Source organism: Myotis lucifugus, unplaced genomic scaffold, assembly GCF_000147115.1.
Source record: "Myotis lucifugus unplaced genomic scaffold, Myoluc2.0 scaffold_194, whole genome shotgun sequence".
Taxonomy (NCBI): domain Eukaryota; kingdom Metazoa; phylum Chordata; class Mammalia; order Chiroptera; family Vespertilionidae; genus Myotis; species Myotis lucifugus.
The window spans coordinates 1,839,723-1,864,358 of record NW_005871242.1 but is presented as its reverse complement, the minus strand read 5'-3'; the positions used below and the strand labels follow the sequence as shown (position 1 = coordinate 1,864,358).

At 47.3% G+C, this 24,636-nt stretch overlaps 1 protein-coding gene across 1 annotated transcript; it reads right to left on the bottom strand.

Moving 5' to 3' along the window:
- Positions 1–23,957, bottom strand: PLAT (plasminogen activator, tissue type). Its single transcript, XM_006097054.3, has 14 exons — positions 23,812–23,957; positions 10,945–11,040; positions 10,033–10,075; positions 9,176–9,313; positions 8,692–8,802; positions 8,167–8,341; positions 7,604–7,695; positions 5,711–5,885; positions 4,874–4,959; positions 3,767–3,962; positions 3,540–3,676; positions 3,211–3,351; positions 2,172–2,338; positions 1–886 (listed from the first exon to the last, which is right to left on the bottom strand). Exons 2-14 carry the CDS (start codon positions 11,017–11,019, stop codon positions 728–730), a joined length of 1,695 nt encoding a protein of 564 aa, XP_006097116.1. The 5' UTR covers positions 11,020–11,040; positions 23,812–23,957; the 3' UTR covers positions 1–727.
- Between the last annotated feature and the right edge of the window lie 679 nt (positions 23,958–24,636).

Here is a 24,636-nt window from a genome sequence, read left to right as displayed (position 1 = left end):
TATGTGAAAAATAAATTTGAATTTATTATTTTAGTACAGTATAATACAAAATTGTGGCAACAGAAAGTAAACACTACGATGAACTGACATAAATATGCTATCGCCTAGATGATCAGTTATTAAAATGGTACAATCCTTCTATTATAAAGAAAAAAAACATTTACACTGTACACAAAAGGAATTTCCTCCAAGAGCTATAGAGTGGAGAAAGGGGGTAGCCAAATACTTGATTTAAAGGATGGTTTGAAGAACATGATCTGGCCTTAGGAGGCCCAGGCCTCTGCTCGGCTTCCTTGTGACTATAGATAGACATTCTGTTTCTAATGCAATACTTCTTTCCTGAAGGATCTAGCTGTTTTTTTATTACAGAGACATGCCTTTTTCTCTGTGGTCCCACTTCCAAAGCTGTTCCCATGGATAGATTAGGTGGTTAGGCTTTTGTTCTACCTATTTGCCCTGGATGGTAGTGTTCTGGGAGGGGTTGGCATTTATCTGTCTTTCCATCTCACAGAATACAGTCTGATATCAGACCTTAATCCCGGAAAACTTCCAAAGAGGGAAGTACCTATGAAAATATATCCTCTCCCCTCTTCTACTGGTTCTCCCCCCACTGGTACGGTGTGATGGCTCAAGGGGAAATCCGTGTGAAGAAGCGCCGTCTTGGTGTGTCTTCTGAAGTGGAGGAAGGTGAGGTCTGCCATGATGCCAGGGAACTGGGTGTTCTTGGTTATGGGCGCATGTTGTCTTGAATCCAGTTTAGGTAATTAGTAACCTTGGTGTATACACCTGGAACATCTTTCTGCCCACAGCCAAGACCCCAACTGATGATGCCAACCAAAGTCATGTGGTTGTCCTTCATACACACCAAGGGCCCTCCTGAGTCGCCCTGCAAAGGAGAACAGGTTAGTTGTTTGCAAAAACTGCTTTAGGTGGGAGTTAGGGTTAATATTTGTAGTGTTACGATTGTACTCTTCATAGTACTTAGTTCACAGAGGAAAACTTTTATCTCCATGATCTTGGTCCTCTAAGAGGATTAGACTGTATCTATATTGTAAAGTAAATTTCTGAGATAATTGCTCAGACATTTCAGGCCTCAGCCCAGGTTTTAACTCCACCCAGTTGTGTGGCCTTGGGCTAACTGTGCGTCTGAAGTACCTCTCTTATCAGTATAAGAGAGATAATACTACCTACTTGGTGAGATTGTTCTGGGAATTGATTGGAAGAAAGCTTGAAAAGCTCTTGAGAACAATGTATGAGATTCAATAAAACTCTTGGTAACTGTTTGCTGCTGTTGTCTTGCTGAATCAAAATGATTTTTGGTTTTGAACTTGAAGCTTGCAAATAATCATGGTTTCACTTTGCAGACAACCTTTATGTGAGTGTTGAGCGAGGTGGTACAATGAAGAGTTCTGAAGAAACTCTTCAAAAAGAGACCAAAGGCTGTCAAGGAACAAGGGGTTCACAAAGAGTCCACCAAGTCTCCCAGGCAAGAGCCTGGCCTTCCTTCTCTTGGCACCCCTCGCACCCCTCCTCTCAGTGGTCAGCCTGACACACTGCAGGCATGAACATGTCTCATCAATAACAGATCCTTGGCTCTATTTGGGTCCTAATACACAGGCTGGTCTGTGTCCCATGGGCCAGTGTCTTGTTATCGTAAAACAGAAGTACTGACCCCAATAAGGATGCCAACACAGAGAGCCTGACATGGTTTCCTTTCCCAGGTTATTGGACTGAGTTTTTAAACCTTGTTTCTCACAAATCATCTCTATCCTACTTCCCAGTGAGTTGCCGTTCTTCCTTCCCCTGCTACAAAGCAGACTACGATCCTCCAGCACCTACGTACGTCAAGCATTTCTTAATTTGTTTTGCTTTATCCATCACTCCAATGGCCAATTAATTGCTTGGGGTTTACAGGAAATCCTGTACTAGGTGGAGTTTCCTGTGCAGACGCCGGGGAAATTTCCTATAGCTCAGATTTCTTATGTTTGGGTAACTTTGATCTTTCTCCGGTTGCTTCACTCTCAGAGGCCCTCATGCAGAATCCCCAGCGCCTCACTGAGATGAAATCACTCCCTGCTGGCTGGAGGGTGTTCCATGGTTAAGAACCTGATGGCCAAGGGACACTTTTACCCTGGGGTGGGCTCGGAGTATGGAGAGGCGCTCATGTTTACCTGGCAGGCATCGTGCAGGTTTGCTTGGTTCCCTCCACTGCGCGTGTCTCCAGCACACAGCATGTTGCTCGTGACGGTTTTGTTAGATAAATACTGAGACGTGCAGCGGTCGGAGGGATACAGCCTGACATGCCCTTCCTTCAGCCGCTCAGAGTAGAAAGGAGAAGCTGAAAAGAGAGGAGGGAAAGCATCTTATGATTTTAGGGAATGTTGTCAATCTTTTGGAAGGAGAAAGCCAACTCTTCTAATAATTGCTAAGATACATCAAGATTTTACACATATTAGGTTGAGTCCTGGGACACAGCCAATATGTTACTGTTTTGCCCTATAAAAACAACGATTTTATAGAGTTTTATCCAGGGTTTCCCAATAGCAGAACTATGGCCATATAGACCTGAAGATCATTTTTGTGAGGGACTGTCATGTGCATGGAGATGTTTGGTAGCATCCCTGGCTCCCCCCTCCGCCCCCCAGGATACACCTCCATCCTGAATTGTAATAATCGAAAATGCCATCAGACATTGCCAAATGCCTCCTGGGGGACAACATCACCCCAGGCGAGAACCACTGGTTTAACCTAATATCTCATTTGATCATCGTAACCAAGGAGGTAGCTAGTTCTGTCCCCATCTCACCAACGAGGAAACTGAGGCTTGGAGCGCTGTAACATATGGATCCAAGCAAGAGTCACACTGCTAGCGAGGAGCAGAGTGAGGATTTGAGCTCAGGTCTATGGACTGTAGTCCAAGATCCATACCCTTAATTACTGTCTGCACTCTTGTGAGAACCTTCTTGAAATCTGAAGCTCTTCAAAGCACTGGTACTATTTGGACCTATTCAGTAACCCTGTGAGGTAGGGAAGGCCCACGATGGGTGCTCAGGACTTCACCTCAGGGGACTTGCCCACACTGACACAGCATCAGTGCCTGCCCGGGGTGGGAACCACTCTCGTGACCACTTTCTCCTCTGTCTGATCAATGACTGCAGCCCCTGCTGTCCTGCAGACAGGCAGGATGGGCCGTGACTTCCTTCCACTTACACGCCTCGTGCTTGCCGTAGCCAGAAAGCTCACACTCCGTCCAGTCAGGCAGCTGCAGGTCGGCTTCCGGGAGACAGACGGTGCGGACAGAGCCAGTCTCCTGGGCGCACTGGAGCGAATCCGATTTCAGCTGCAGCAGTGCTGGGAGGGAGAGCGAGGGAGAGAAAACGCTGTGTGCAGAGCTGCTTCTGATTTTAGGGGAGGAAGGTGAGGGAGAGGGCGAGGGTTTGGAAGGAGGGGTGCGAGTGCACCTGTGTGCACGTGTGTGTGTGTGTGTGTGTGGCGGTCTGGAGTTCTGAACTGGAGCAGGGAGAATAATGACATCTTACCAATGTCATTGTTGTAAGTGTCTTCATCGAATTCCTTATGAGCGATGTATTTTTTGACTTCAAATTTCTGCTCTTCCACTCCAGGTTCCAGCCGGTATGTTCTGCCCAAGACCACCTTAAGGTGGTGGGGAGGAAACCTAACGGAGAAACAGCCTTAGGACCTTCTTCCTGTTGGGAGGTCTCCTCTAAGGAGAGCAGGAAAAGCTGCTGGGCCTCTGAGTCCCTACCTCTCCTGGAAGCAGTGGGCAGCGGACAGGACCCAGCAGGAGCCAATCAGGATCCCCCCGCACAAGAACCTCTCTCCGGGCGACCTCCTGTTCTGGACAAAGATGGCAGCCTGCCACGGGTGGGAGGTGATGTCCGAGAAGAGTCCTCCTTTAATGCGAAACTGAGGCCGCTTGTACTGTCGCAGGCCACAGGTGGCTGGGTGAGAAGAGGACAGAGAAGGGGGATGAGGTCTGTGGTCCTGAGGTGAAGTCCTGAGCACCCATCTTGATTTCTTCCCTTGGGACCCCTGAGTTTCTACTGGCTCTACAGGTTGGCACAGAGGAGTATAAGTCCCCCTGGTGATAAAAACCACAGCTTTCATTTGTTGAGTACATGGTACATGCCAACACTGTACATACACCATCTGTGACCCTCACAACACTGAACTCCAGAGGCTGAAAAATTTTAGCCCAAGGTCACAATGGCATCTGGATTAGAACCCAGATCTGTCGAAACCCATAACTGGGGATCTTTCTGCTATGCTTCGTTGCCTCTAGTTTTCTTTCTGCAGCCACTTCCTGGTTTAAGAAATAACGAAGCATTGCAACTTCCTCCTAGGGAATGTTTGCCCCATATCTTTCCCATCTACTCAGCCTTACCCAACCTTCAAGGCCCAGGTAAAATCCTACATCTGCACGAAGCTGATTTAAGACCCCCAAGCCCACCAGGTTCCAAGAAAGCTTACTGACACCACTCACGGGGGACTCACTCCACACAACCTTGCTTGTGAGTTAACTGATCATTTGTGTCTTACCTGCCCAGTTAGACTCTATGTTTCTTGAGGAACATTGTAGCTAATCTGTGTTCACAGGAACTGAGTAATAATAATCTATTCTCAGACAATTTCCTGGGCATGGGAAGCGGATATCTACCCAAGAGTGTTAACCCCCACCCTTGCTTTAGTCATGGAAGATCCTTCCCCAGCAAGGCCTGACCTTCCTGAGAATCTGACAGCCTCACAGTCTGAACCAGACAGATGTGAAGACACAGGAAAGGGCAGAGGAAACGGTCAAGAGGGCCAGGGCAGTGGGGCTGGGCAAAGGGAGGTGGCCAAGGGCCGCCCTTACAGCACTGGGGGATGTCACAGTACTCCCACGTCAGCTTTCGGTCCTTCAGCACGTGGCACCAAGGCTTGGCATCCCCGTCTGGATTCCTAGAGGATAAAGGGAGTTTAAGGTTTTAGATCACCTTTTCAATCACATCTCAAGCCATGGAAGAGGGGAAGGGGGCTCCGTGAACCAATGGCAAAAACACTGAGCTGGGAAGGATCCTGAGTTCTGGACTCGGCTCTGTCACAGACCCCACCATAGGAAAACAACATTCACGTCAGCGACATGACATGCTCATCTCCCTGGGTTGTTGGGAGGGACTGGGGCAGCCGTGGGCAAACTACGGCCCGCGGGCCGGATCCGGCCCGTTTGAAATGAATAAAACTAAAAAAAAAAAAGACCGTACCCTTTTATGTAATGATGTTTACTTTGAATTTATATTAGTTCACACAAACACTCCATCCATGCTTTTGTTCCGGCCCTCCGGTCCAATTTAAGAACCCATTGTGGCCCTCGAGTCAAAAAGTTTGCCCACCCCTGGACTGGGGGCTTTGCCGTGAAGAAACTCTTTCAATTCGTTGGAATAACAGTGCCATGTGTGAGCGGACCAGCTGAGGACTAAATGGCGATGGGAAAGGACCTTGAACTTGGGATTTGGGTTGAAAAACCAGTGGACTTTGCTTTTCATAATAGGTGTTATTCTAGCAAATGAATAGGTTGGACTAGATAATAGCCATGGTTTCTTCCCACTCACTGGGTCTTTCATATAACTTTAAGCATCAACTCTTCTCCCATCCCACAGCCCCAATCTTGTCCTTTGCCCAGACCTGAGCCCCTCGGACTTGTGCTACATACCGGCAGTAATTGTGTTTGCCCAGGCCCAGTGCCTGGGCGTTGGTCTTCCACGCTGTGTTAATCTTGCCTACCAGGACCATGGCATTCCACGGGAGGCAGGAAGCACCAGACACGGTGAGGCTGTGCGTACCACGGTATGCTAGTCCTTTTCCAAAGTAGCAGTTCCCACTTTTTTCTGAAACAGAAGAAATCTCAGACTGAAACAAAACCAATTAACTGCTAAAACGGGCAAGTTGGAGTTTGCGACAGGGCCTGCAATGTAGCCGCTGGCCTGGAGAATCGAAGGCAGCCAGCCTGCCAGTGAGAAGGGTGTGATAGCATCCCACCTCCCCTTTTTCTTTTCTTCAAGCCCTTTTCTTTCATCCTCTCCCAAGGATATTTTCATTGATTTTTAGAGAGCAGGGAAAGAAGAGAGAGAGAGAGAGAGAGAGAAACATTGATGTGACAGAGAACATCTGTTACCTCCCACATGTACCCTGACTGGGGATGGGGATCGAACCTGCCACCTAGGTATGTGTCCTGACCAGGAATCGAACCCATGACCTTTCGGGACAATGCTCCTACTAACTGAGCCACACCCTCCAGGGCTTCTTCAAGCCCTTTCACACAGAGATGGCAAACAGCTTGCTGCTGGTGTGCCAACGTCCATCAACTGGAGATGGCTTCCTAGATTGCTGTGTTGAAAGAGCTTCTGAGGGTATATTCAGGTCCAGCAGGAAAGGGTGCTGAGTTTAATTAGTGGTGATTATTTCTGGAGCTGCTTTGAAAGCAATTATGGGTTTCCTTGTTTATATTTGACAGTGAACTAAGGTACTTCAATAGAGGGACATGTCAGCAGGCCCTGGTTCTCAGATTTTGCCTGCACGTGCTCTGGAGGATTTGCTGGGCTTGGGAAGGAAAGAGAGTGCTGCCTATTTTCACCTACTTGTCCCACTTGACCCTCTTTTCTCCCCATTTGAAACTCACAAAATATACCAGTATAATAAATAGTATAACTGGAAGGGCTCTCTCAGGTCATCTAGATCAGGGAGTCCCAATTTAGACCAGATCCTGGGAGATGGGGCAAATGCTTTAGCATTACTGTAACGCAGCGGTTCTCAACCTGTGGGTCGCGACCCCTTTGGGGGTCGAACGACCCTTTCACAGGGGTCGCCTAAGGCCATCCTGCATATCAGGTATTTACATTACGATTCATAACAGTAGCAAAATTACAGTTATGAAGTAGCAATGAAAATAATTTTATGGTTGGGGGTCACCACAACATGAGAAACTGTACTAAAGGGTCATGGCATTAGGAAAGTTGAGAACCACTGCTGTAAAGAGCCCTCAAATTCACAAGTGTGTCAGCATTCGTTGGAGACTGAATACACGTTATTTTGTATCGTATATTTAGAACTTCAAAACGTGTTTTTCATGCTATTGTGATAAGTAACAGTTATTTGTGAAAGCACCGCTGAATTCATATTACCTTTTGTAACTTAGTATTTTTTAAATTTGGGAAATTTTGTCACATTAAAAAAAAGTATATATATATACTTTTATGGAAGTATATATATATGGAGAGAGAGAGAGATTGAGCAATAGGCCCAGCAATCAAAAAAGGGAGAATCCCCATTCATTCTCAAAAGGACTGGCAACCACTGATGCAGCGCCACCTTCTCTGTCCATGAGGAAACTGAGGGTCAGAGGTGTTAAGAAATCAGCTCAAGCTCAACAAGAGCTAGAGGCCAAGCTTGGGTGAGGACCTAAGTCTCATGACTTCCTTCCCGCTGCAGCCCAAACGGTGAACTCGCAGCCTGCTCCTTCGTCTCCGGTTGTAGAAGGACCGTCAACCTGTCCTCCTAGACTCTCTTCCCCAGGCCCCCCCAGGGAAGGTGGGGTGGCTGCACTTACCCTGGGAGCAGACGGGTGTGCTGCAGAACTCCGGGACGTACTTCCCTGCCTTGAAGATATAGCACCAAGGTTTTGAGTCTTTGTCTGGGTTTCTGAAAAATCAGCCAGAGAAAGCCAGGGGGCATTAAAAGCAGAACTTCCCTCTCAGCCCAAGGACTTTGCATCCTCTTCTGGGGAAAGAGTTAACGGGCTTTGGGTTGTGCACAGGACAGCTGTATCATGTCAGGTGGGACTGTGACTTAGTTACTGTCTTCGTTTGGAGATTAAGTGTGGTTTAAGGAGATGTGTGCGTGTGCCAAGTTGATAAGGGGTGGACTGTGACGGTGAGTTTTTTGTGTTAGTGTGGCTGGTGTTGTTGGGAAGGGATTTTATAGCTGTGGTTAATATCTACAATCAGTTGGCTTTAAGAAGATTATTTTTGATAACGTGGGTGGGCCTCACCTAATGAGTTGAGGGCCTTAAGAGCAAAAGTTGAAAAGAAATTCTGTCTCTCTCTATATATCCCCAATGGAGCAGCTTCTCACCAGAGAAAAACTACTCCGTAGGGAAGACGGCCCTCTCACCTGCAGTAATTGTGATTCCCGAGACCCAGCTTGTTGGCATCTGGCCTCCGTCCGTTGTAGATCTTCCGGGCCAGAAGGCTGCTGTTCCAGTTGACACACTCGGCCCCGCTCTCCGCGGTGCTCCACGTGCCCCTGTAGGTGACACCTAGGTCCTTGTAGCAGGTAGCACTGGCATCTGAGGGAAAGCAGGAAACACAACATCTCACACGCGGACCCCCTTTCATTGAGTTTCTCAAAGGGGTCTCACATCGGCGGCTGCCATCACCCCAAACCAGTGAGGCAGGCTGGCTGCGGACGCTCCTGGAGCGCAGGGGCGGAGTGGGTGTCTAGGCTCACCCAGCTGACGGGTGGCAGAGCCAGACTCCAAAGTGGGCCCGGCACTTCGGTTTCCTAACCGACCCTTGGATGACCCTTCCTGTCCCCTCTCCCCGCCTTGCCTCTGTCACCAGGGTAGATTTCCTTTCCGGGTAGATTTGGCAATTGGGATTTCAGTCCCTCTCTCACACCCACCCACCCACTACTCACCTATTTCACAGAGTTTCCCACTAAATCCTTCAGGGCACTGACAGACAAAATCTGAGAAATAGAGAGCCTGCCGACACGTCCCCCCATTGAAGCATCTCGGCTCCGTGCAACCTGTCAGGCAGAAACAAGAAACCCCGAATTACTTGCCAAGTAGCTCCGAGAACAACGTGAGTTAAAATATTAAGGGTGCTGTCTACATGTCAGGCACTATTCTAAGCAGTTTACAACATTAACTCGTTTCATTCTCACAGCAAACCATGAGGTACGTACTATCGTTCCCCCCGTGTTACAGAAAAAGAACCTGAAGCTCGGCAAGTGAAGGCATTTGCTCCTTTTTGCTCAGCGCCTTCACATTTGCCTAAGGCGGATCATGCCCAGAATCTCTGTTTAAAGATTTCAACGTGTCGGGGACCAATCAAGACAGGGTTTGGGCCATGAGCCTGGATGCTGACGCTCGAAGCCTGGGCTTGAAGTCCCTACGTACTTCTGACGGGCACAGAGTGGCACTGCGACCGGCCGCTGTTGCACCAGCAGTATTCTACGCGGTTGCTTCTGAGCAGGGGGCGCAGCCACGACTCATGCTGCCGATATGTCATCTGGGTTTTTTCATCTCTGCAGGTCACTGTAACGAAAGACAGGCTGGCCTCTTAGGGCACAACTCACCAAAACTGATGGTCCACCTCCAGTCTTACTGAGAACATTCCTCCCTCACTCTCTAGATAATCCATCCTTTATTCCTTTCTTGCTCTCCACTGGAAGACAACAAGTACCTAATATTTTTTCTCCAAAGACTCCTTTTATTGTTTTTTTTTCTCTGATGGACTCTCATCTATTAAAATACATGTATTAGGTAATACTCTATTTTTTTTCATTTTAATTCATCAAAACTATAAACATGTATATAACTGCCTACCAGAGTTTTTGATCCACAGGAGTATTACCACACTGAAATGATGCATTTCAGGCCCCAAACAAAGAAAATTGGTGTTTTGATCTGTGTAGAAAACGTGCTACTTCCATTAGTATTTTTGAAGGACTCAGGGCCATTGAGTCGCAGGCTCCCCCCAGCTTTGTGACTCCCTGACTGACAGCCTGGCTCCTTGAGGACACACCCTGTCTTCTCAGATCCTGGCTCACTCACCTCAGCTACCTGGGTGCATGTGAGTGAGTGATGGGGGGAACCACACAGGAATCTTTGCAGAATTGCCCTGTACCATTTCACCTTCACACATAGTCAAGTAATAAGGTGGGGGATAGAAGCCTGACAGAGCCTGAATCCCCCTGAGCCCTAACCCTGCCTCCTACCTTCATCTACCCCTTTCCGCCTCAGCTTCATCTCACCTCTGTATGACCTGGCTCCTCTTCTGAATCGCCTGTGGATTTCCTACAAAGAAACCAGGGGTGGAGAAAGGATCAGTACATGCTGGGTGTCTTAAGAATAAAGGTAGCCAATCCAGAAGACCACCCATCAACCTGCCAATCAGATGCCACCTGCCCAGAGATTCCCCCTCGGGTTACCTGGCCCCATGGAGAAAGTCCATTTCCTGCCTTCTTGTCTAATTCTTCCTCCCCTTTTAGACTAGCGCTGTCCAAAAGAACTTTCTGAATGATGGAAATGTTTAATACCTGTGCTGTCCAATATAGAGCCACGAATCCATGTGGCAACTGAGCACTTGAAATATGGCTAGTGTGATTAAACTGAACCTTATATTTTATTTAAGTTTAAATTTAAATAGTCACAAGAAGTTAGTGGCTACCATATTGAGCAGTGGAGCTGTAGTCCCCATCTCTTTATGTAGCCATCTCTGACTCTCTTGTACAGGCCTGCTGCTCAGGTATTGCTCAGTTGGCCTTCTATGACGTCCTTTGCAGCTGGACATTTTCAGAGAGCATGTGTATTGTACATTTCCATCCCAATGAAACAATAAGCAGCAGGAGGGCAGCATGCCTGCTTCTATGGCTTGCAGCACTTGCATTGTTTTGAAAGTATTTTATGGATTAATTCTAACACATTTTAAAAAATAGCTCCAAAGAAGGTGTTCGGAGGTAGTGGAGTAGAATTGAAAACTGTTCCCTCAAGTCACAATAAGTGCCTAGGGCCTGCTGCCGCCTAGGGCCTGCTGCCCCCTAGGGCCTGCTGCCGTGTATTCGCAGCTCCTCTGGCCCTCTGGCCCTTTGCCTCTCCACTGAGGAGCCCCTGGAGGGACCACAGCCCTAAGGAATGAGACACACAGACGTGAACTGCACACCCACCTGCCTGGGCAGAGTGAAGACTGCTCCACAAAGCAGCAGTACACACAACAGCTCTCTCTTCATTGTAGTCATCATTTCGTCAGTGTCCCTTAGATTCTGGAAGAATGGGGGTAAAGCTTAATCATGTGATGTGAGAGGTCAAGGAGTCCAACAAAGGTCAAGAACCTGCAACTTCATCATGGCCGGGCGCCCCAGGATCAGTTTCCTCCGCAGGACACGCCCTGACAAGTGTCTGGAAGATGTGTGTGTGTTTGTGTGTGTGTGTGTGTGTGTGTGTGTTTTACATATAGTGGTAAAATACACAAGACACCAAACCTACCGTCTTAACTATTATTTAGTGCAGTTTGATGGCAGTAAGCACATTCATACTGTTGTGCAGTCATCACAGCCGTCTGTTTGCAGACCTTCATCTTTCCAAACAAACGCTGTACCCATTTAAACAATAACTCCCCATTCCCCTAGCAACCACCATTCTATGACTTTGCACTGGGTACCTATATAAGTAGAATCATACAACATTTGTCCTTTGGTGCTTGGCTTATTTCACTTGGCATAATGTTCTCAAGGTTCATCCATGTCAAAGCATGTGTCAGAAATTCCTTCCTTTTTAGGCTGAATAATATTTGTCTACATAGACCGCAGTTTGCTTATCCATTCATCCATGGATGGACACGGATTGCTGGAAGAGGATTTTGTCCAGAGATTTCTGTGGGCTGAAGGGTGAGACCATCTCTGGCACTTCTTGGCAGCCCAGGACCGCGGTGAGCTGGCGTGGTTTTCCTTGAAGTGAATTCCTGCCCTGGGGTTGACTAGACAGAGCCACAGTAATGTCCTCTCCCTGACTTTTTAGAGGAAACCATAGGGGTTTATTGCTGGCACAGAGCCAGCCTACCTCAGACTGCCTCAGCTCTTCCACTCATGACTTCCATGCCTCTTTGTCCAACAAAGAGAAGGCTCCTCTGGCCAGGCCTCCCCCTCCCCACCGCTCCATCAGGATGTCGGTCTCTTTCTTTACAGACAGGCCTGACAGATTTGTAGAAAGGAGCAGAGGCATCTGGTTTTAGTCATGAAGCTCAGATCTTCCTGGACCCCAAATTCCCAGCTTTCATGTGCCTCTCCATGCTCTTGCTCTCAGCAGCTTAAAGTAGGTTACTTGGTCGGGATGTTATTTTGTGGTCTGGCAGGCCCACTGGCTCCTTCATCCTTAAGGATTAAATTAGGGAATTTCTTTCCTTGACTCATTCCCCTCCAGTCACAACAACTTTTGGTCCCACCCCTCCCCCCTAACCCAAGGATCTTCAGTGCCCTGTCCCTTTAGAGCAGTGGTTCTCAACCTTCCTAATGCCGTGACCCTTTAATACAGTTCCTCATGTTGTGGTGACCCCCAACCATAAAATTATTTTCGTTGCTACTTCATCACTGTAATGTTGCTACTGTTATGAATGGTAATGTAAATATCTGATATGCAGGATGTATTTTCATTGTTACAAATTGAACATAATTAAAGCATAGTGATTAATCACAAAAACAATATGTAATTATAAATGTGTTTTCCGATGGTCTTAGGCGACCCCTGTAAAAGGGTCATTCGACCCCCAAAGGGGTCTCGACCCACAGGTTGAGAACCGCTGCCTTAGAGGCTCAGGGGACTTTCCTCCTGGCCTGGCTCTGGCTCTGGCTCTGGCTCCTTCTTTGTTTATTTGCATAGAACTTCCCCTGTTGGAAGTGTCATTCCCTTCACATGGCCCCAGGCTCCTTTCACAAAACAAAGGGTGAGAGGGGTGATGGGAGACTCTTTATGCCCCAATGATTCTTCCTAGGATGCTGGTGTCAGGCAGGGGAGTGAAACCAGAGCTGGGGGAACTGGGGAGAGGGCAGGAGGGCCAGGTCAACAGTGAACTCAGCAGGAAACCAGGCCATGGGCTCAGAGGGAGTCTTCCCAACCAGCACACCCCGCCCCCACCTCCCCTTGCCCATTGTGAAAGGAACAGAAAGAAGCTCAGGATCTGGGCCTTTGTTCCGATTTGGCATGCCCAAGGCCCTCCTCTTAGGCGGGGGGTGTGGGGCGGTGCCCTTTGGGGGCCCCTTTCTTAGAGGAGGAAGCGCACTACTATTCACTGGTTTCAGGAGAAAGAAGTAGGCCATCTAACATAGGAGCCCACAGAAAGCCTTCTGAACACAGGGAACTGCTCCGGACTTTCTTTCTCAGCTGTCCTTAATTTTCCCCCTTCTCACAATTTCCCCAACTTTCTCTTAAATTTCCTTTCTTTTTTTTTTATTTTTTTAAATATATTTTATTGATTTTTTACAGAGAGGAAGGGAGAGAGATAGAGAGTTAGAAACATCGATGAGAGAGAAACATCGACCAGCTGCCTCCTGCACATCTCCCACTGGGGATGTGCCCGCAACCCAGGTACATGCCCTTGACCGGAATCGAACCTGGGACCTTTCAGTCCGCAGGCCGACGCTCTGTCCACTGAGCCAAACCGGTTTCGGCAAATTTCCTTTCTTAATGGTATCTCATTACTTATGACCTTTAAAAACAGATCTTAAATGTATTCCCGCCTTTCTTCCCGACCTTAATTATTTTCACGTATTTGTAGATGGTACCATCCTTTATTGTCTTAGCCAAGCCTTGAGGATAAGGAGACCTCTAAACTCTCGGAACATGAAGAAATTCTGAATGAAATAATGAATGAATGAATGAATGAATGAATGAGCCACCAGCTGAACAAGGAACTTAACTTGCATGCCAAACCAACCAGTCTTTTCAATATTCTCATTCACCCAAATCCAAGGGATTGGTCTAGTCTTTTCTCTGGATGCCTGCCGAGTTACTGTTTTATTTCAAGAACTCACCATCCTCCTAAATGGAACACAAGTCCAGATGTTGGAAATGGCAAAGTGGGAAGTGAAGTATTAACATTTTTGCATTCCCTGGACAAATGGGGGGAGGGAGACTAACCCGGGAAGGAGTAGCCTGGCTTAGGGCTGGGTGCAAAGACTCCGACAGCTGCACCATGTCAAACCCTTTTGTAACTATAGAATCAGCATAAGGGGGAGAGGAGCATATTTTTTAGTCTTCTGCTCCTGGGAGAGTTAGAGACTGTCTGTCTTCTATCAGTCCTTGTCCTCCTCTGCCTCTTTTGGCCTTGCTGAGCCTTGAGCTGATCCAGTGCAAATGAGTCTCACACACACACACACACAAAATGGGATAGCTCCATCCTCACTGTGCAGAGGCAATGAGAGCAGCTGGACAGGCTGAAGGGGTAAGAGAATGACAAAGAAATGAGTCACCCGCCAGCAGACAAGCAGCGCGGTCTAAAGACAAAGGAGAATGAGAAAAGGAGGGAAACGTGTCTTGCTGTGCCTTTGGAAAAGAGGTGGGTGTAGAGGTCTGGGCCGTGCCTGGACAAAGAAGAAAGTGAGTACCATAGACGTGGACTCAGACCCAGGACCCCTGGGACCCATGCCAGCACACCTGGGTGGACCCCAGGTTCCCACCAGAGGGAGAAGTACCAGATGCTCATGGCGAGGGCAGGGTGGGAAGTGAGATTTGAGGAGAAAGTGTAAGAAGTCCTTCTGAGGCTCACTTTATAACTGAAAAAAGATTTTAAAAAATGTGTTCTCTTCCTTTTGCTGTATTTGATGGTTTCCCAGAATCAAAGAACTAAAAAGGCAAGGAAGCAAGGGGAAGGAAGGGAGGGAGGAAGGGAGAGAGGAAGGGAGGGAGGGAGGATGGAAGAAAGGGAAAGAAAGAAAGAAAGAAAGAAAGAAAGAAAGAAAGAAAGAAAGAAAGAAAGAAAAAAGAAAGAAAGAAGAAAAACCACGAGGGTTCTCACTTTTGTTAGACTGGACTCTCTGAATCACTGAAAGAATCATTGTATGAGCCTGGCAGGCGTGGCTCAGTGGTTGAGTGTCGACCTGTGAACCAGGAGGTCACGGTTGATTCCTGGTTAGGGCACATGCCCAGGTGGCAGGCTCGATCCCCAGTGTGGGGCGTGCAGGAAGCAGCCAATCAATGATTCTCTCCCACCATCGATGTTTCTATCTCTCTCTCCTTCTCTAAAATCAATAAAAATCTATTTTAAAAAAGAATCACTGTATGAGAGGAGTGATGGGATGGCCATAAAGCCTGCCATTCCCAAGGCCCCAAGGCTCCAACCCTGGCAGGCTCAACCTGGCACACAACGTTGATTTTTTGCCGATTTGTAAAAGGCACCCTCTCTGGTGGATGAAGCTCAGCAGACTCGGGCTTGGCAAGTTGACAAGGACTCCGTGCAAATAGAAAGAACAGGGCACATGACTCAGCAAATAAAGCATGGCCCGGATTTCAAGGATGCAAGGGCAGGCACCCTTGTGCAGGACACAGCTCACATGCTGCATGTGCAGCCACAATTCATCTGCTTCCACAGCACCTCTGACCATGCCGCCCGGAAGCCCTATTGGGTCCCGCCTGCTGCAGTGACGGAGTGACGCCAGTCACTGGTCCCTCTGAACAAGTGTGAATGATGCCTGCTCTAGGGAACAGCGGGAACAGTGGTCTGGTTACTGTCCTCAAGCCCAGGATGTGTGCCATTCTGTCTGAGAAATCAATGATCACACCAACCAGAAACTCTGTGTTCATTTCCGCAGGGGAAACATGGGGGAATGCTGATGGATGGGTGGTGCTCATCCATCAGCATTCCCCCATGTTACCCCTGCGGAAATGAACACTGAGCTCATAATTGTTTGAGTCTGGACTGGGTGAAGTCATTGAAGTGGCAGCAGGACAGCTAGAGGAAGGACCTGGGGGACAGCAGGGACGTGTTGTCCTCGGTGCCTTTATACCCGCTTTGCTTTACTCTTTCCCTCCATCCTCCTCCTACCTTCTTCATCTTCCCCCAGAGAAATCTGCTCTCCATAAAGGAGCTGACATGCTCATTCACGTAAAGTTAAAATGACTGAATAAAAATCAACGTGCTGTTCTTCCAAAGCATCTATATTTGAGACATAGGATCTATTCCCAGGAATGCAAAACGCAGTGGGCTGGACTCTCAAGGTTTTCTCCAGGGCTAACACTGTATGGTTTCTGTTGTGAGAACAAATGATAGAATGAGTGTACACATGCTGTGTAAACTGTAAAACACTTACAAATGGGTGTAAGTACTTTTATTTAATCACTCAACCACCTGCTATAAAGTGATTTGCAATAAAGGAACTGTACAAATGCAGTCACTCAGTCAAGTTCTCTAATTCTAGGTACAAACGATGCCATTGTCCCACTTGTTATAGAACTGAAGGATTTAGTTTCCATTTTTGCCCCCAAGAAAAAGGCAGACACACAAGCTAGGTAGAGAGAGATGGAAATTGCAAGGGAAGACAAAAGCAAATAGATACTCTGATCGAATTTAATGCCGTGTGCAAGGTTTGCAATCTGAATCTTTGGCAAAGGAAATTTTGGAGTTATTATTGTGTTTCTCTCTGGAAGTCTGAGTAAGAGAAAGTCAGCCTGTAAGAGTCCCAAATACCCGAGAATGACTCATGGCTATAAAACCAAAAACACCCTCCCTCCACCCCCCTCTCCCTCTAACCACCATGGCCCAGAATGGATGCCAACAAATTAGAAAAGAAATGGTCAGAACTTCTTGGAACAGCAAAGGCATGCCACCAGAGTAAGGACAAGAGGTGAGGTGAGATGGGAGGAGGAACCAGGACTCAGAGAAGGGGGTGAGCTTCCACAAAAGCTCACTATTGTCTGAGCCAGAGTCAGAGGCTGGGACAGGAGCCATTAGCCTGGTAGCTCTGGTCCCATTTATACAGGTCCTGCATTTTATAGAGACCATGCTCTCAGAATAGAAATCAGTTTCAAAAACTGCCACCATGGAAGCAATTCTTAACCTTTAAAAAAGGTCATTTTCTGCCCTAACCAGTTTGGCTCAGGGGATAGAGCATTGGCCTGCAGACTGAGGGGTCCCAGGTTCAATTCTGGTCAAGGGCATGTACGTTGGTTGTGGGCACATCCCCAGTAGGGGGTGTGCAGGAGGCAGTTGATCGATGTTTCTCATTGATGTTTCTAACTCTCTATCCCTCTCCCTTCCTCTCTGTAAAAAAAAATCAATAAAAAATATAAGAAAAGGTCATTTTCTATGTGCCAAAGCTTATTTTCTCTCTTTTTAAACAGACCTCTTTGTAACTGGGAGATGAGAGGAAGAGTCTGTCTATTATTTAATTCTATCATTCCAACGAGTCAATAGAACAGAATCCTGCCGCATCACCATTCAATCACCAGGGTAGAATTCTCTCCAAAGCATCTTGAAAATATAGGCATAAGGAACTGAGTCTAAGTCAGGTGCTATTAAAAAAGCTATACTGAGCTACTCACAAAAAGCTATACTGAGCATTGTCATCTCCTCAACATCCCACCCTCTGCCAGGTAATTCTAGTGATTTGGGGGAACCAAGGGAGTGTCGTTTGTGGGTCTAGGAAAATAGAAGTCCATCTGCCTTCTCCTACCATAAACACACACACACACACACACACACACACACACACACGCACGCACACGCACACGCACGTGCACACACAAACAAAAACAAAAACACGCACACGCACGTTCCTAATGAACTTGGATCCTTGCAAAAATAACAACAAAGTTCAGCTGGCAAAAGCGAATTCAATTAGTCAGTGCAATAAAATGTTAACCCCAAAGTCTGGATCTAAACAAAGCGCTCGATCTAATGTTAATCTAAAAGAGCCTCCTGTTAAGCAATGAGGGCAGTTCCTCCTGTTCCTTCCACTCCCTAAAGCAAACATCACTGCATGGTAATTAAATGCGTAATAATTTGATATTTCTTCAGATAACCTCCAGATTTCAACACACATGAACCAAGCAAAGTGATCAGAAGCTTTCATTGTATCATTACCGAAATTTGTCCGCATTTTACTGGCCTCACATGAAAGTGATGTTGGAGTATATTTTTGAGAAATGTCTGGATTAATGCCAGATAGTTTAGAAAACCCTTTTACATCCATTGAATTATTTTTTTAAATATATTTCATTGATTTTTTACAGAGAGGAAGGGAGAGGGATAGAGAGTTAGAAACATCGATGAGAAACATTGATCAGTTGCCTCCTGCACACCCCCTACTGGGGATGTGCCCGCAACCAAGGTACATGCCCTTGACCGGAATTGAACCTGGGACTCTTCAGTCCACAGGCCGACGCTCTATCCACTGAGCCAAACTGGTCAGGGCCCATTGAATTATTTAAGGCAGGGGTGGGCAACCATTTTTTCTGCCAAGGGCCATTTGGATATTCATAACATCATTTGAGAGTCATACAAAATTATTAACTTAAAATTTAGCCTGCTAGCCCAGCTGGCATGGCTCAGTGATTGAGTGTCAACCTGTGAACCAGGAGGTCACGGTTTGATTCCCGGTCAGGGCACATGTCCAGGTTGCAGGCTCTATCCCCAGTGTGGGGCATGCAGGAGGTAGCCAATCAATGATTCTCTCTTATCATTGGTATTTCTATCTCTCTCTCCCTCTCCCTGATGCTCTGAAATCAATAAAAATGTATTTTAAAAAATTAGCCTGCTATATTTGGTCAACCATTTAATTAATTCACCCCTAATGCCTTAGCAGGGCCAGACCAAATGATTTCACAGGCCTTATAAGACCTGTGGGCTAGACGTCCCCTACCCCTGATTTAAGGCAAGATTATTTTGTTTCTATGGATGAGAGAACTGAGTTTCAAAAAGGAATAAGGGTCCTAGCTGGTTTGGCTCAGTGGATAGAGAGTCCAGCCTGCAGACTGAAGAGTCCCAGGTTCAATTCCAGATCAGGGCACATGCCCGGGTTGTGAGCTCGATACCCAGTAGGGGGTGTGCAGGAGGCAGCCGATCAATGATTCTCTCTCATCATTGATGTTTCTCTCTCTCTCTCCATCTCCCTTCATCTCTGAAATCAATAAAAAAATATATTTTTTAAAAAACAAACAAAACATAAGGAATAAGGGGCTTGGCCCTTAGGTGACACACCTTGTTAGAGGTGGTGTCGAGACTCAAACGCAGGATACCCAGATCTAACATCCAAAACCCAACACTCTCTCCACTACTCCTACTGTATCCGGAGGCTGGATTGTCACATTTTTCATGTGGACAAAGTTGCTGTTTGAGAGGAGCAGCATGTCCGCATGTGAGGAGCACAGCCTCTAGAGCAGTGGTTCTCAACCTTCCTAATGCCGCGACCCTTTAATACAGTTCCTCATGTTGTGGTGACCCCAATTTCATTGTTACAAATTGAACATAATTAAAGCATAGTGATTAATCACAAAACCACATGTAATTATATATGTGTTTTCCGATGGTCTTAGGCGACCCCATGTGAAAGGGTCGTTCGACCCCCCAAAGGGGTCTCGACCCACAGGTTGAGAACCGCTGCTCTAGAGTCTTAACTTCAAACTCCGCTGACCCCTTACAGGCTGTGTGGAGCTTCCTGGTTTTCCTACGGGGCTAGCCATGCCCACCTTGCCGCATTGTTACGGCAATAGAGAAGCAGCAGGTAAAGCCCCTACTAATGGCTGTTGCACAGTAGGGTTAACTGCTTACTGTCCTTCAGAAGTGGGAGCACCTAAGTTTACAGCTTCTCTCTGGAACAGTAACTAGAAGCTGCCAAGGTAGAAGGGACACCAAGCTCTATGGGGTCCTCATCGTGTTCCTGTGTTAATCCTGAGTACTGTTTCCTAGATCGTTTGCACATCTTGTGATGACTTGCAGCCAGATGCTTTACAATGGAGAGAATCATGCCCTTCATCTATGTGTACAGATCAGTATCAACAGGAGCCATTATTTCCTGCATGTGGGGTGGTGCTTTTTATCCTGTCTTTAATCTGTGTTTTTATTTGCCTTTCCCAGGCCTATTTACACCACACATGCCTGAGTGATTGTTGAGAGAAGCCGGAATTAGCGGCTAAGACAGCTGGAAGGCTAGACTCTCGCTATTGATAAGGCCCATCTGATGCAGAACACACGAATGTTTGACAACCAGAGGCGTTACATGCGAAACATGAGGAAACCAGAGCTTCCCAGAAAAACAAACAAAAAAAAATACAGAAAAGCCTTCTTTTGCTCTCTGTAGCCCAGGTGGCAGGCACTGGCTCTTGCCACAATGAGCAAAACTAAACAAGTTTCTCTTTTTTGTGAACATGACAAAATGTGAACAGCCAGCAGAGAAGTTCTCTTTTAGATTATTCATAGTAGGTCACTGGGTTTAGCTTCACCAACCAGTCCCTGTCCCATACCTTCAAGAAACTCAGCTGATGTCAAACTGCTCATGCAAAGATGCCTAACAAAGGGGCTTGAGAACCTCCTTGGGTACCATCGCCCTGTGTCTATCAGATCCCCATCCCATCCATCTTGATCTCAAATCTAATTTCTTCCTTTCTTGAATTCGTAGGCGATGACTTACTCACTCTCTGATGACTTGCTCACTCTCTGTATTCACCATCAAACATTTATTGAGCACCAACCATGCACTAGGCAGAGGCTCATGGTATAAAGACACATATATTCTGTCCTCAACAACTCACAGTTTAGGAAGGGGACAGACAAGTAACAACTAGACAATCATAGTAAGAGTGTGATCTGTGCTGTGATATGCCGGGGGGTTGGGGGGATGGAGGGTAGATATGTAGAAGAAGAAGGGGTCCTACTGGATTGTGGAGGAGGGGGGACTAGCTCACTTTTGTTGAGGCAGGGGGTCAGGGGTTGGTCAGGATAAGCTTTCTGGAATGGATACTATATAAGCTGTTGATTGAACACAAGAAGGAGTGAGTCAGGCAATAAAGCAGGGTGTTTCTTGACAGAGTATATCCCCAAACAGCCCTCTCCAAACCACCGGGAGAGATGGGCCCATTGCTTGGGGCCCAGAACAATAGCCAGAAGCAACCAGAGCCTCTTTCTCTTCAGCGCAACACCTTTCTCTGGGCAAAAGAATATAATTCACACACCCCAGGGTCTCCCTTTCAGGGTGTCCCTAGGAGGAAGGGTGGTTTGGAAGGCCCAAGAGGTCTAAGGATGCTGGGGCCTTGGGGGAAGGAGTTCAATTTGGATCCCCTAACGCCAGTTGTAAGTTAATGGAATATTTGTGGCTACACAATAAACAGAAAAGGCTCATAAAATAAAGGTCTCCCAGGATCTGGGTTCAACCTGACCTTGAAGTGACCAGAGGCTCCAGGTGGAATCAGGTCTTGTAGGTCATTTCCCAAACAGACCTCTCCAAGCCACTGGTGTACAGGTCAGGAGCATCACATAGTCATCCTGCACACCTCAGCTGGGCCTGTTGGCCACGAGTTACTTTCTGGGTCATGGCCTTTGGCATGGATAGTGCTGTCAGCTGCTAAGGAGACTCAACTGTATTAGTTCTATGCATACAGCTGGTTAGCATTTCCTGGTTAATCATGATCAGTACCAGAACTCGCCTGAGTTAGCCCTTCAAAAAATATTTATGAAATGCCTACTGTGTGCCCAGTACCTGGTTCATGTTGCCTTCTGTCATAAGTCTTAATTTTGGGGTGATGAAAAGGTTTATCTGTTTTCCTACCCTCTTCTACAGAAGTCTATTTCCCAGCAGGAGAGTGTACATAAAATATACAAAATATCACTAAGAAAACATGTTGTCCTTAGATGTAAGTAGACAACTAAGCCAAAACCATGTGGCTGGACTAGGGAGGATAATCTCTAAGATTCTTTCTAGCTCTATCTCTGAGTCTAAATCATTCTCACTTTTTTATCTGATTTGATTTGACACCCATCACATGGTTTTGTGAGCTGGTTGACGAGGATGAGGTTTACAATCTGAAACTATGAACAGAATTTTTCTCCATGCAAAGCAATGTCCCAAAGAAGGAGTACATACTCAGAGAATCTGCTCACTCATTGTTCATACCAGCCATCTTCTCAGGATGGAGCCGAAAAATGACAGGAAATGGACATTTCATTCTGAGCTGCAGATGCACAATGCCAGACAACCAGCACCCGGATTTTTCCTTGCAACTAGATACCCGGGATCTCAGCGTAGTATATGGGATTTGAATGTTGACTGGCGCTAAGCCCACTATCATTGCTTTGAACCATGTGGCCACTGGAGCCGTCTGACCGAAAATAATCTCCAGCCCTGAAGCTAGCACTGTTCCTTCCACAGGATGATCCTCACCTAGTGACCCCTAGGCTGCTATAAATCCCATGACCAGGAACACTCCTGTTGCAGGTCAGTAACAGGCCTCATCTGGACAGTAAGTTTCTCCAGTTCCTCTGGGGTTCCCATCCCTCATTTACAAAAGCCTTAGATGGCCCTGGTCCCTTTACGTCACACCACCAAAGCTAAGGCCGCACTGTCTGTTATGATAGTTTGAAATGTACTGACCATCAGCTCTGCCTATCAGCATGTGAGGCCCCAAGGAAATAAAAGTCCTAGAGTCCTGCGTCAATGCGCACAAACTCATAACTGCATCGTTGCAGTTCCTCAGCTACTCCCTGGTGGCAGATATCCCAGACTGTGATGAAGCAACTGAGAATAGCACAGACAGTGGGAGAATCTGACCCGAGGCTTCACAACGTCTTCTGAGATGGTCTTGGGGAGTCTGGACAGAGACAGAGCCATTTGGGGACCTAGACCCAGAGATTGGAGGCTGGTGTCTCAGACATTTTAGGTAAAATACTAGTAAATGGATGGATGGGATGGAGCTCTTTCTATTTCAATCTTTACCGCATCCCCGCCAGTGCCTGGAGTCTGACTCTGCTCGTACAGGAAGCTCTCACCCAGCCGCTCACTCTGATCGTCATCTATTGATTCTGGACAAGATAGTGTCCAGATCCCAGCCTGAGTCTTCCTGCCTCCAGACTAAAATTGCTAGGAAGTCCTTTTGAGGGAACTCCACTTAGCAGCTGTATTTGCAGAATTTCTTCATGGGCTTGTAAATAGACACACACATGTAATGTTTTTCTGTCATCAATCGGCTGCAGGAGACTGCCGTCATTATTCCAGCTTGGTCCTTACCACACGGCTTTGCACTTGAGATCGTCATTAGTTACCTGGGAGCTCAGCATGTTTTCCTCTCTGCCTCCCTCCTCCCCTCCCTCCTGCCCTGTGAGGTTAAGAAAATAAAGATAATAACAGTGCAAATCTAGAGACTGGATATGCTTCCCGCAGAGTGCTTTAGGAATAAAGGACGTTGCTGTGATTTTTTTCTCTGTAATTGAGAACTCCTTAAAGAGGACCTCACATTTGCACGCTGGGCAAAAAGCCAGAAAACGGAGCTTCTCTGGTCCAGTGGGGATGGCGGGGGAAGGGGGAGCTCAGAGGCCTTTCTCTGAAAGCCCCCTCCTCCTCTTCCCCAGCACTTCCCACCTAATCGTGCTCTGGAAATGCCACTCTCCGCACCGTCCCCAGCCTCAGTTTCCCCGTGGGCTCCTTGAGGGAGGCTGCCTAGCCAGACATCCCCGCCCCCACCCCAAGTGGCCCGCTGGCAGCTGCTTTTACAGTTCTTGCCTGTTAGTCATGAGGTGCTCCTGTTGTCTATTCAGAGCATTTCTGTGTAATTCTTTTCACGTTCCCCTTTACTCTGCAAGTGGAGATTTCTTACCCAAGAAATAACCCCTCCTCTTCTCTCTCTTTCCCGGCCCCAAACACTTCAGCCTATCCCAATTAAATGCAGATTCAATTAGAAATCTCCTTTGGGTGCAGTCGCTAGCTAATCCTCTTTTTGTCTGGAGCACAAAGTCAGTCCCTGACTCAGGCATTCCTTGAATTGGCTTAGTTTGCCAGAAAGACTTTTAGGAGAGAGAAGAGAAGCCGCTGGACAGCGAGGCACAGAATTCAACCTACCTCCACTCCTTGCCTTGCTTGTCTCCTGGAAAGGCTTTCTTGTCGGTCCGGACTCTACAGGACCTCAGCGCCAATCTCTGCACAGCTCCAGCCTCCTTTAAATTTCAAGGCAGGGGGTGGGGTCGGTGGCCCCGGGTGGGCGGGCTTCTCTGCAGCAGGAGGATGCCCAGTGGACAGGGCCATGAGGGAGCCAAACAGGGCGGGCCTGTTTTCATAAAGAGGGGGAGGAAGTTCAGGATGGAAGCTGCGTAGCCCATCCTGGCTCCGGGCCAGCCTGATTATTCACAGTCCTGATGTCATCGAATACAACAATTTGGGAGTTGGACAGGACCCTAAGAGTCATCTTTATTTTTTAGAATCCTAGTCTCAATGACGTAAAAGGGACTCTCAGGATCCGCAGGCTCTACGCCTTTATCACAAAAGGAGGTCTTCACAATTCTAAAGAAATACACACTGAGGAGGCCGAGGGGTTCTTCTGGAATCTCCAGCTGTAACTCCGCCCCTCTGGACACAAGAGGTTGGAAGGACTGGCCAGGTGGACCAGCTGCCCTCTGGGCAGAGGAAATGCCAGGGTTGGAGTGTTTGGGGTAGCGGTGGGGGCATTTAAGGGCAGGCACCTGCAGTGGAAAGTGCCCCAGCCTAGAATCTGCTTCATCAGGCACCTGCCCTGCCACTCCCAGTTCTGTGATTATGAGGAAAATCATTTCGCTTCTCTGTAAAGTGAATCAGTGATCACTGAGGTCATCTCAGCTGCAGCATTCCCTGAGTGGAATTCAGGTGGGGGGCGGAGGGAGGGGGTGCTGAGCTGAAATTCTATCACTGCCA